Raw genomic sequence first — 12,331 nt, forward strand, 5'->3', positions numbered from 1 at the left:
AGCATCAATATGTTCTTTATGTGCTGGTGGAAGGGGTAGTTGGACGGGATCAAGTATAGGGTTGGTGGCAGGTCAGGTAAAGGGTCCTTAAAAAGATCATCTGGAAGAAGTGGCTGGCCCTTATAAGTAAGTAGATCCTCTACATTAAATGTGGAGCTAATACGATGGTCAAGTGGGATGTCAATGACATATGCATTGGATTCGACCCTCTACAGCACTTTGAAAGGCTTGGCACTACGAGCTTGCAATTTTCGAATGGATCCAGGTAGGAACTGTTCAGGTCTAATCCAGACCATGATGTAATCTTTGGTGCTAAGTGCAATGTGACGCCTATGTAAAGCACCTTGAAGTTTGTGTTGAGAATTACTTGCTAGAATTTGCCTACTGAACTCATTATGCAAGTCATGAACATGGTGTGTAAATGCGTAAGCTAACTCTAGCATTTGGAGACCTCGGGAGCAGGTCTATGCCTATGGACCTATTGATGGAGATATTGTAAGCAAATTGGGTTGTGGGAGAATCAAATCCTAGTTCCTGCGATTGACCACTTTAGTTTGTCCAATAGTGGATTTTGATCCAATGATAATTTTAAAAGCCATGTCAAGGAGTGTGAGAGTGGAAGTGTGTGTAGCATTATTCTTATTTTAGTGTACCGTATTCAAATTAATGCTTGTATTACGTAATAATTCATAAAGATTATATAAAATTGACATTTTGGGTGATGAATTCAATTTCCACTTAGAATAGTACTTCATTCTCTTTCTTTTAACTGAAGCTATTGTTTCAGATTCTACATTATCTAGGCTTGGATCATGTTGGACATATTGGTGGGCGTAATAGGTATTGCACTATAAATCCTTTCCTAATGATTTTATGCTATCATTTTTGAGTCTTCACTTTGGATGTTTGTTCAACTATTTCAGCATCTTGATGGCCCCAAAACTTTTGGAGATGGATGAAGTGGTGAAGATGATTCATACAAGTATTATCATGAATCAAGAGAATGGCCAAGGAGAGACACTTTTGGTTAGTGATACCTCCTTTTTACCCTTATTTAGTTTTAATGTATAATTGATATATGTTTGGCCCACTTTCTAGGACCTTAAGCTTCCTGAAGGTGATCTCGTCTTTTGGGGGGCAAAAAGAGTGACCCTTTAGCATACTGAAGGTCAAATGATGAATTAAAGGGCAAAAAGCCAACTGTCCATACTTTTTTCCTTTTAATCTGGGAACTATCTGATATTAGTTTGTTTTTATCTCTTTATATTTAAGCATACTCTTCATATAAAGCAGCTATTCTTGTTTTCATGCGGAAGTCTGTATGTTCTTTCTATTGTTAAGCAGTATGTCAAAACATAATATGCCTACTGGTTGAGATTGTCAATGTGTTGGTGCCATTGCCAGTTTTTGGCTATCTTCATCTTCATTTTGTGTAGATCTCTGCTGCAATATCCTTGTGTTTGTAGTTTATTTTTTTAACAGTTTACATGGTCATAACTTCTGTTTTGCTGTTCTAGCTATAATGTCGATTCAAGGAATTGAATTTTCTTGGATATCTGCCTCTTTATGAATTTTTCATGTAGGTGATAGTAAGTGACCATGGCATGACAGAAAATGGTAATCATGGGGGTTCGTCATATGAAGAAACTGACTCCTTAGCTCTTTTTGTTGGCCTGAGAAATCACATCTCTGATTATGCATCCTACAATCTCAACACTGTTTCTCAGGTAGCTCATACTTTATGCTTCCTTCAAATTGTTTTCTTTGTTTATTTTGATGGAGCAGATGTTCAATGACTTGCATTTCAAACTGTTTAACTGATAATTGCATTTCAAGGTTGTAATATCTCAAAATGACTTGCATCTGATTCTTGTGATCCAGGTTGACATCGCACCAACATTAGCTCTTCTATTTGGTGTGCCAATTCCTAAAAACAATGTTGGTGTTCTTATCTCAGGCACTTTCGAGTCATTTACAGGTTCTCTCTCTCTCTCTCTCTCTCTCTCTCTCTGTTGCAGAAAGAAAAAATATTTTAAAAAAGAATATGAAGAAAGAAAGAGATCTGGATGAAATGAAAATGAAAAGAAAAAGCTCCTTAGATTATGGAGATATTCATTACTCATTATCCTCGTGGAAGTTAGACCTTAAGCTTTAATCCAGAAATACAGTTTAAACTAACCCTTTGTTTCCTATACACACTGGATTAGATTTATATGTTAGTCCTATCTATTTTATTGCACAATCAATCATCTCATTGTCTGTTATATGGTTTTTCATAGGGATGGATGAAGAGGGGAGATGCTTATAGAGAGTTAGCTATATATGACAGCTATAAGGAACAAGAGTGACAAGACAGGAAATTAATCAAATGATAGAATAAGAGATGCTCTCATGTTATTAAAATATGTAGAAGTTGTGGCGAAACTGTTATCTCCTACACCTGGATGACTTAATACAGAAGTTTTGTTATAAACAAAGGATGCCATTCGTTAATAATTTAAATGGGAGCGCCCAGAACTGGAACAACCATGTCCATACTATTTGTTGCCTTGCAACTTTTTGTATGTAAGATAACCCTTTTCATGTTACTCTATCTTGGAAGCATTTATAATTGGTTCTACGACATTTCTACAACATCAAGTGTGGGTACAATGATTTTGGCAGTGTGTAGCCGTTTGACTAGGACCACTAGGTTGGTCTCAATCACATATGCTAGTTTTAATTATTTTTTTTGTTATGTTTGAGTTAAGTACAAAAGAATTGAAGTTGTTTGTATTGACTTGAAACTTCATTCGGAAGCTGGACTTCAACTCTTTGAGTATCTACCACATTTTGTGTTAAAGATCTTCATATTGGGAGGAATCATACATAAGATGGATAATATAGAAGTGTTAATTATTAATGGGAATGGATCATTGTCTAAAAGTTTGTATGAACATATAAATTTTTCTTGGAGACTGTTGACGACTCACTGTATTTAGGAGCTTGGCTTGACGATTTTTATGCTTCGTGTGATTTCTTGAGCGTTCTTCTAAAACGAGATTATCATTGGTGTCTTTAGTAAATCGACTTCCACGCCAATTGCTTCTCAATTAGTTTGGTCATTTAATTGAATCAAATGTGGATGAATTTTCTAGAGTTCCTTTTTAAATGATCATTTTCTCAGTTCCTGTATTATACATCTGAAAAATCTAGTTGCCTATAATATATATATATATATATATATATGCATGTATTATGCTGAAATGAGGAATAGACTGCTAATAGTTTTTTCAGTGTCAAATCTTGTAGTAGATTAATCAAATTAAATGCTAGAATGCAGAAAATTTTCACCTCTTACGTGTGTGTGTGTGTGTATATGTGTGAACTTGTGGACCCTAATGTAATTGGGAATAAGGATTAGTTGAGTTGAGTATATAATGTATCAATGTGATTTGATGCTGTTTCCCTTTTCTTGATGGATACAGATGACCAACAGCTGAAAGCATTGGAGTTGAATTCCTGGCAGCTACTCAGATTACTGCAAGCACAATTACCTGGTCTGTCATGTGAAAATTCCCCGTGTGACAGCTTCAGTCATGATCAAGGGTCCAGAAAAAGTAAGTGCAATGGGAGTATGGAGATCATGGTTTGTTGCTTATATAGGAATGCAGTAGTTCTTCACAATTCCTGGAAGTCTAAGGATGTCTCTAGGTGGGTACATGATGTTTTATATCATAGTAATCATGAAAACAAAATTCATTGGAAATACTGCTGATGCCTAGTTCTTCTTCCTTTGTAAATTATGTAGGTCTTACAGTAGGGAAGACTACAGCAGCATAGTTGCAGCATATTATGAGTTTCTGAAAACTGCAAGTGAGTGGTTATCACGCAGAGTCACTGATGTATGTCTATTCCTTTCTAAGAATTTCTGAGTTGATTGAAAGTCTTTTCTGATGTGAAAAAAAAAAAGAAAAAAAAAAGGGTAACTTCAGTTTAGACCCCTGAATTACCACACAATTTGAAAAGCCCCTCCAAACTTTAAAACCTCTCAATTTGGACCCTTGAACTTTCAATTGCTGTCAATTTAAACCCCTCCGTCATATTTAGCCGTTAACTTCCCTGATTTACCCCTAAAAAGACCAAAATATCCCTGATTTTTTTTTAAAAAACTTTATTTATTTATTTATTTTATTTGGAATTAAGGGTAAATTTGGAATTTTATAAAAAATTCAGGGGTATAAACGTTATTGTCTCACTTTTAACGTTTAAAATTTGATGGAGTGATTCAAATTGATTGCAATTGAAAGTTATGTCCAAATTGAGAGGTTTTGAAGTTGGAGGTTCTCAAATCGCGTGGTAATTCAGTGGTCTAAAGTAAAGTTACCCAAAAAAGAAAAAAAAAAAAAAATCGTGGTTATTTTTGTTGTTAGCATCAGCAAATTGTCAATTATTTCATCCTGTTGATCTTCTCTCTCATTTTATTCATTTTATTGACAATTTTTGTTATTTTGTTGTTTTGCAGAAACCTGTTAACCTACTTGCTTTTGGAGTTGCAGCAATGCTGCTCTCGTGTCTGATATTGTTGTGCCTCATATTTCATATCTGCAAAGAATTTTACTGTAGAGAGACGCAACATTTTGACTCAATCTCTGGCATGTACACTTGGAATTTAGCCGAGACTTTTATTTTGGGTGTTATGTTGATCCTTGTTATAAGTATGGGTTCAAGTTCCATGGTAGAGGAAGAGCAATATATTTGGCATTTTGTGACTTCCACATTGGATCTGTTGTTACTCCGTAAAACAATGCAGTCTCTCCCTGCCGAGAAATCACGAAGTTCATTTAGATTGTATAATGGAACTAAGAAAATTGGTTTTCAAATGTGTTCCATCTTTGTGCTTGTTATTTCTGGAAGAACTTTGAGAGGCTGGCATCAAGGAGGCGTGAATTGGACTTATCTTCCTGACATTTCTAAGTGGCTTGAGCAGGCTGGGAGCAATTATATAAAATTAATTCAGCTAATCTCTGGCCTCCTGATGATCAGCTTGTGCTTGTTTTCTCTATCTTTATTAGGGTTAAGGAGAAAACTTGTTATGGTGGTTGGGTTTAGCTTTTTGGTGTCTGGCCTGTTGCTTTTGCAACATATCATGTTATATCAGGAAAATGCATTTGTCTCATCAAGTTGTAGCGCTACCTTGTGGGTACAAATCATCTTTGCAGTTCTGGGCATTGCCACAATTGGGACTTTCATGGCCTTGCCTTGGCTTATGCCTATATGTGTATCTAGGACGTACTCAGGTCATGATAGCCACATGTCAACTTCTGTTCCTATTGAAATACAAAAAAAGTATCCACTACTGGAATTGAAAGATTCTTTATTTGTGACTGGATGGGCATACATGTTCTGTTGGTGTCTTCTGCAGCTACTGCTCCAACAACCAATCAATTCAGCGCCTATATTATTGCTTCTTGTGCAAATCTTTGCAATCATGATTTACTCTTCTTATTGGGGTCTACATCATAAGCAATGGGTTGAGGTAAGTTACAGTATTGTTTTGTTTTAAATGTTGGTATCCTCTCTTGTATAAGTTGAAAGCAAGTTTAGCATTCACGCTGATAGATTAATGCTGTTTTGTAATGGGTTGAGGTCAGTTACAGTGTTTTACAGTGCAATACAATACTGGGATTTTTTTTAATGTATTTTGCAGTGTTGTTTTGTAATGAGTATGCCATTTTAAAATAGAGTAATGCTAGAACTACCCATAATGCTGATGTGGCACTTCCAGCCAACCATTAAATCAATCTTTGTAAAAAAAAAAATTGAAAAATTCAAGAGTTGATTGGGACTGCCATGTCAGCATTGTGAAATAATTTTTTGATAAAAATGTGGTTTCCAGCATTACTCTCTAAAATATATTTTACAGTATCATAAGCAATGGGTTGAGGTCAGTTGCAATATTGTTTTGTATACTAAATACATTTCAGGAACTAATGCTGGGAAATTCTTGTTTTCTTCTCCTAGATTGCTGCATTGTACTATTTGGGAATGGCAGGCCATTTTGCTTTAGGGAACAGCAATACGTTGGCTACAATTGATGTTGCTGGAGCCTTCATTGTACATCTCTTCCTCTATAGTGTAGCTTGCAAAAAAAAAAAAAAAAAAAGAGTACCTTTGAATACACAAACATTTGCTGTCTGCACTGTAAGAAGCCATGGGTTTTCTAATTTTCCCAAAATTGTTTTACCTATTGCCAGGGCATGTCAAGTTACTCGACACTACTTTCTGGCATTCTGATGTTCATCATCACCTATGCATCCCCCATCTTATTTCTTCTTAGCATGGTTATGTACATCTCAGTGAAGGACACAAGCTATCTCGTAATTCCTCAGAATGCTGATTCTGGACATCTTCTCAAGATTATGCTCGCATTTCCCTGTCTAGTTCCACTGGGCGTGAATTCCATTCTCCTGACTGCATACACAGTTGTATTGCTGTTGATGAGGAATCATCTATTTGTTTGGAGTGTCTTTTCCCCAAAGTAAGTCTTCCTACCCGACATGAGTTGACCATCAATGAATTATTGGAATATGCATATGAGAATTTGCATTTAGCACCATGGGCCAAGGTTTGATATCAATAGGTGATCCTAACTGAAATTCAACCTATTCTTTGTGGCCTTTGGAGATTTTTTTCCCTCTAAATTTATCTATTTTTGTTGATGAAACTTATTGTGTGCATTTTCCTCCAGGTACCTGTATGTCTGTGCGACAACTGTGTGCGTCTATATAGGTGTATCTTCTGTGGCTGGAACCATGATTTATTCATTTTTGGTGTTGGCCCTCCGGAAAAGGATGCAGGGCTCATCTGGTATTGACCCAAGGTAGAATTTGGCCACCAAGAAACCCAATTTTGATTCTTAAAAACCTATTCACGCATTTTTTTTCTTCTTCTTCTTTGTTTTGATTCAGAAATCTGTCATAAACAGCGAAGCAAGTGGGAAATAGATTACAAGGTTTTTTTCTAATAATTTTTGGGCACCGCAGAATAGTTAGTCTTAAAGACCCCTAGAATAGATAGAAATAGCCATTTCTTTGTTTGATTGCAAACTATTCTTGAGAATAGCCATTCCCCCATTAGAATGACTATTTACCTACAAAGAAGAATAGCTAAAATCCATTATTTTTTATTTTTTCTTCGAACCCAATATTTAAAAAAATAAAATAAAATAGTTCTTAACATTTTATCGAAGAAATGACTTTATCTAAGCTGGGCATAGGAGAGAATGATTCAAAGGTGGGACCTACAAATGTACTTCATCTAAACAATAGCTAACTAGACGAGGACTGTGGTGCTTAAGAACACATTCTTCTCCAGTTCCTTAGCCGATGTGGGAGACAATGCCCTTTTTTTTGTCCTACGCAATGCAAGGGAATTGGGGAGAAAAAGGCTTTATCTGCGCTGAATAGGAGAGAGAATGGTGCTAAGTGACAGACCCAACAATTATTGTGATTCTTTTTGCATGCGAAGGGAAGCTTTATTGATTTACAACACCAGGTTGAAGGATAGAGGATAGGGAACACTAAAAGAGTCCTTCAATTTGGGTTGTTGGTCAAAGTCTACTCTTTTGATCCACTAAGGACTCGTCACCCAAGGGACTAAGAAAAGATAAGAGGTTCTAGATAATTTTGCTATTCGAATTAGTAGTAATTTGACTAACAAATATGAAAAAAAAAAAAATTATAGGATTTATATGTGTGAGTGAGTTTTGAATAGCTCATTCCCTGTTGCCATAAAAAAGTTTTTTCACATTAAATTATGGATGAGCTTTTTTTGACAAAAGATGATAGTCTGACGAATTTAAATATTACAGTGATAGTTGGAGGGGCCAAAGTATATATTTTTCATAAACTATTCTACTAAAAAGTATATTAGGATTTCAAAATTTCAACATACATATTTGAATTTTGTTATATGGAAATTGCTCAAACAAGAGTTTTGGCTTTCCTTTTCCTTTCGAATAAAACTTTGATTTTCCAAATCCTTTTTTCCTTTTTAACTTTTTCCCAGAGAATTACCAGATACCTTTTTTTCTATCTACGCGTGAAGAGTGAGCACCAAAGGCTTCATCATGATTGATGACTACCAGGTTAATTTGGTCTGACTAGAAATGGTAAAACAAAAGGGATCAAACGAGTGGACTTGACAATCTTAGCCGACCAGCTTTTGACGGGCTTGGATTTTTATTTTGGACACTTGTTGCCGGAGTACTGGTTGAACGTCAACCCACCCACTTTCCTCTTATCTTATGGTTGAATATGTGATTGCACTGACGACTGATGATTTTAAAAAGACGAAAAAATAATAATAAATCAATAAACAGAAAATGTGATTTAACTGTGGTTGATGATGAATTGGTTAAGCCGACACCCACATGTGTAAGAACACGCCCCAACAATAAAAGATGGATGATAATTGGTCGATTAGAAAGTTCTTTTTCCACCACAAAAGTACGTGATAATATTATTTAAAAAAAAAAAAAAAAATCGTTTGAAATATTACAATTTTGAATGTAATCTATTTACAAATTAATGTAATTTTTACTGTATCTCTCTATAAATTTATGCAACTGAAGCCAATTTATAAGAAATTTATAGCAAAAACTATAATATTACTAACAACTACGGTAAAAGTAAATCATAAAATTAGGGCTGGATAAAAGGGCATTTGGGCACATTACCTACGATGACTGCAAATTGCAAAACACACATGGTTAAATAACAAACATAAGTTCATTAATTACAATATTGGGTTACTTGGCATCATAATTTTCTAAGAACAATAGCAAAAGACATGGCCTTGATTTCTTCTTTAGCCGTTTCTTCATCCACCATCCTTCCGTAGTTGTCAAACAAACTGTCCAAAATCCTTTCTCCGAAATGTTGGGAAATCATTGATTCTTGGATGGCCCTAACCGCCCTGGCAACTGCCTTTCCATAGTTCTCCCCATCCTTCTGATCCCTCTCTATTTCAAACATCTCCAGCCTGTCTAACCCAAAAGAACCTTCCTTTCTCACTTCTTCTTCTATTTCATTCTTTGATGGTGCATAGAAATGCACTTCGTATGAATCTAGCTTCTCTTCCTCAACTTCTCCCTTTAAATTTCCACACAAAACAAAACAACAACAACAACAAAAAAAAAGCCATTAAAAAAGGACAGGAAGAAAGAGGCAACCAGAGTGGCCTAGACGGTAAGAACCAGAGTATACCTGTGAAACCAATTTGGAAAAAGAGCGGGAAAGAAGTTCCCAGAAGAAAAAGTTGCCCCTGTCGACATGATCTTGACCTCTCCTACCCAGCAAGATGAGCACCATTCGTCCTCCAACAACAAGCTCCTCAGAGCGTGAGCGGAGGAATAAATTGAAGTCCTCCTGGAATTGCTTATAATACGCCTGGGAAACCTGTGGAGGGCTTGATCGAGAGATGTAAACATGGCCTTTGTTTATGGACCTGCCCTGCTCATCGTAAAGAGCTGGAGGAACCTGCATGACATAGAATTAAGTTATTAATGTCTTTGTTGATGACTACTGATGAGAATGCTAGCTAGCTCTAGTTATGGTGTACTGAAGCATGAAAAAGGCCTAAAGCAAAAGATAAAAGGGAAAAAATATACTCTCACCCTCGAGAGCCAGTGCAAACTGTAGGATGAATAGACAAAGTGCAAGCAATTGTTGGGGAGAAGTCTTCCATAAAAGGAGCCGGCATAACCTCCTATGAAAATGGAGGGACACCCACCATTTTTCTCTTTTCTAAGCTCCCTGTAGAATTCTGGCAAGGCCTTAAAGATTGAATTGAAGTCATTTGTTGGAAGATCGTTGAGGTACACTCGCAACTCTGGGAGTGGGTGCAAGATGTTGATGCTGCTCCTTTCAACAGCTTCAACTATGTCTTTGATGGTGGTTAAGGAATTGGGTCCAGAAGAGCAACCCAAATCTGCTATGCCTATGCTCTTTGGGGTGGTTGCAAGAAAAAGTTCTTGTATTGTTCCTGTGGTTATGTGCTTCACCATATCAGACGCCTTCTTCTGCATTTCAACAAACATTTAGAATACAAAATGAGGAAAAAAGTGGTACAGATCGATTATATGAATAAACCATGAGAGAGAGAGAGAGAGAGAGAGGGGGAAGACCTGGAGTGAGGAATTTTTTGCATAGCTAGTGACACCAATCCCTCCAGTCATGTGGAAGACATTCTCAACATCCATTTGCATTGGTAATTTGCCTTTGTCTGCCTTAGGACTTGGTGGCATATTGGTCCCCCTTTATAGCAAATTTTAATGATGGAGTTCTTTAACTTTTTGCCTCCTAACCTTTTCTTAATAGATATATTAGTTATCATGGTAGTTCAAATACATTATATTCGATGCGATAATAATTAATTAGTGTATGTGGCCGTGTATGAGTCATATAAATTGTTAAATTATCACTTATCATGTTTGCACTCGATTTTTTTTAGAATAATTAAGTAAAGTCAAAGACGTTGAATATTTAATTTACATGAGAAGTGAATGATATAAACAAAGTTTGAACTTAGAACATTTGCTCTAATACCATGTTAAATGATCATGTATTTCAAAAAATTAAGTAAATAAAAAAAAATATATTTAATTATTTAATTAATATTCTAACTTAAATAAATGACCCAAGGTTTGCCATGTCCTTAATGCAGATTAACAATTGAAAATTTCTCTCTCTTCTAGCCACTTATCCCTACCTTTGCCATAGCTCCACCAGTACCTTCGTACAACCACTACTAGTCTACTGCCAAAAGCTTCTCACTCTTTCTCTCTCTCATTGTTAAACATAGGGTGGCTGTTTTGGAAATGACTAAACTATTCTCACTAGCCAAAGAGAATGATTCAACCACTCTCGGAGGCTATTTGAGGTGGCTGAACCACTCATTTAGTCATTGTGGTGGTTCAAACACTAACAAAGACCAAGTTAGGGGTGAGTAAACCACCCCTCCATCTCCCCTCCTCTTTTGATCATAGGGGTGATTTGACTACCCCAAATACTAGGTTGGGAGTGGCCAAACATCCACTTTTGGCTAAGCCTAGATGTTGGTGAAATCGGTGGCGAGAATGAGTATTCCACCTCCTTCATTGCCATTGTCAAAATAGTTGAAAATACCGTGACTTTCTTCCCCTAAAAGGTATTTTTGTCATTTTCTGTAACCGCCAAGTCGGTCGTGGTGGCGAGCAAAAGACATGCTCGGAAAAATGTATTCGGCTAATTCAAGTTTTTTGGGCCTAGTTTAATTTTTTCCTCTCTATTTTTGCACCATTTGAGGCTTTGAGGATCTAATGAAATTTTTTTTGGGCTTTTTTTGGGTCTGGTCTACTAGTGATATTAACATATTAGATATTGTGATTTATAATTTTTTTTGGGCCTAATCTACTTGTCTAAGTAGACTATATTAACAAATTAGATATCCTAATTAATTTATAAGATAAGATCAGAAACAAAACCCAAGATTAAATGAATAAAAATCAATAGAAATTATAGAATAAAGTCCTACCAAACATGGAAGGATCAGTACACATGCTGGAAGGATTAACAAATAATAATAATAATAATAATAATTACTTACCACAAGTCCACAATATATAGTCTAGCGCCCCGCCCGATAAATGTAATATATTGCAATATTCCTGTGGCGCTGCTACTACGTACTTTTTCTATAAATCAATGTAGCGTAAGGTAGTAGTAGTGCAGCGAGTTTTTCATGCGATCATGAATTCTAATTTACGTCACACCTGCGTAACTAGCTTGTCAAGTGAAGTTTCTAGTCGGTCATTTTTGGGGTCTGACCAGGTCAATGGTGGAAACAACTTGTATTGAGAAAGCAACCTAAACCTACTCTACTTTGATTCAAAGGGTTTGGAACCTAACATATGAAAGGGGGTTGGGGGAGGGGGGGGGGGGCGCAAAGGGTTGTTGTTAGGGTCTCATGATCTCCATTTCTCCACTAGTCTAAGAAAGCAACTTTAAGTTCATCAAATCAATTCCACTTAGGCTGGAAAGTGAGATTCTTGTTGTCTATCTTCTTGCAAAAAGAAGTACGGGCGCCGGACACGTGTCAACGGAGGGACACGAGTCCGCCGGACCCGGCCGGTTTCTCATTATGGGAGGTCCATGTACGTAGTGGGTTGCCATCAAATATTGGCCACTCACTCCATATGCGTGAACCTGAACAGAGGCCCTAATTTGGTCCCCTTTGAAACAATTGAAGACTCAAGAGTCAAGACACAAGCAATCAAACACTATACAGGGCTGTAATTCACAAGTCCATA

General features: G+C 36.5%; 2 protein-coding genes across 2 annotated transcripts; one reads left to right on the forward strand and one right to left on the reverse strand.

The window, feature by feature from the left end:
* Positions 1 to 164: 164 nt before the first annotated feature.
* LOC148582123 (uncharacterized) lies at positions 165 to 7,137 on the forward strand. Its single transcript, XM_088512131.1, has 12 exons — positions 165 to 265; positions 441 to 495; positions 788 to 840; positions 924 to 1,026; positions 1,584 to 1,727; positions 1,882 to 1,978; positions 3,468 to 3,693; positions 3,791 to 3,884; positions 4,505 to 5,518; positions 6,004 to 6,096; positions 6,237 to 6,520; positions 6,731 to 7,137. Exons 1-12 carry the CDS (start codon positions 165 to 167, stop codon positions 6,864 to 6,866), a joined length of 2,400 nt encoding a protein of 799 aa, XP_088368257.1. The 3' UTR covers positions 6,867 to 7,137.
* Positions 7,138 to 8,735: 1,598 nt separating this feature from the next.
* Positions 8,736 to 10,284, reverse strand: LOC148582124 (putative methyltransferase TCM_000336). Its single transcript, XM_088512132.1, has 4 exons — positions 10,169 to 10,284; positions 9,659 to 10,063; positions 9,249 to 9,521; positions 8,736 to 9,134 (listed from the first exon to the last, which is right to left on the reverse strand). The coding sequence occupies exons 1-4, from the start codon at positions 10,247 to 10,249 to the stop codon at positions 8,802 to 8,804; spliced, it is 1,092 nt and encodes a 363-aa protein (XP_088368258.1). The 5' UTR covers positions 10,250 to 10,284; the 3' UTR covers positions 8,736 to 8,801.
* Between the last annotated feature and the right edge of the window lie 2,047 nt (positions 10,285 to 12,331).

Source organism: Corylus avellana, unplaced genomic scaffold (assembly GCF_965113065.1).
Source record: "Corylus avellana unplaced genomic scaffold, dhCorAvel1.hap1.2 HAP1_SCAFFOLD_305, whole genome shotgun sequence".
Classification (NCBI taxonomy): Eukaryota; Viridiplantae; Streptophyta; class Magnoliopsida; order Fagales; family Betulaceae; genus Corylus; species Corylus avellana.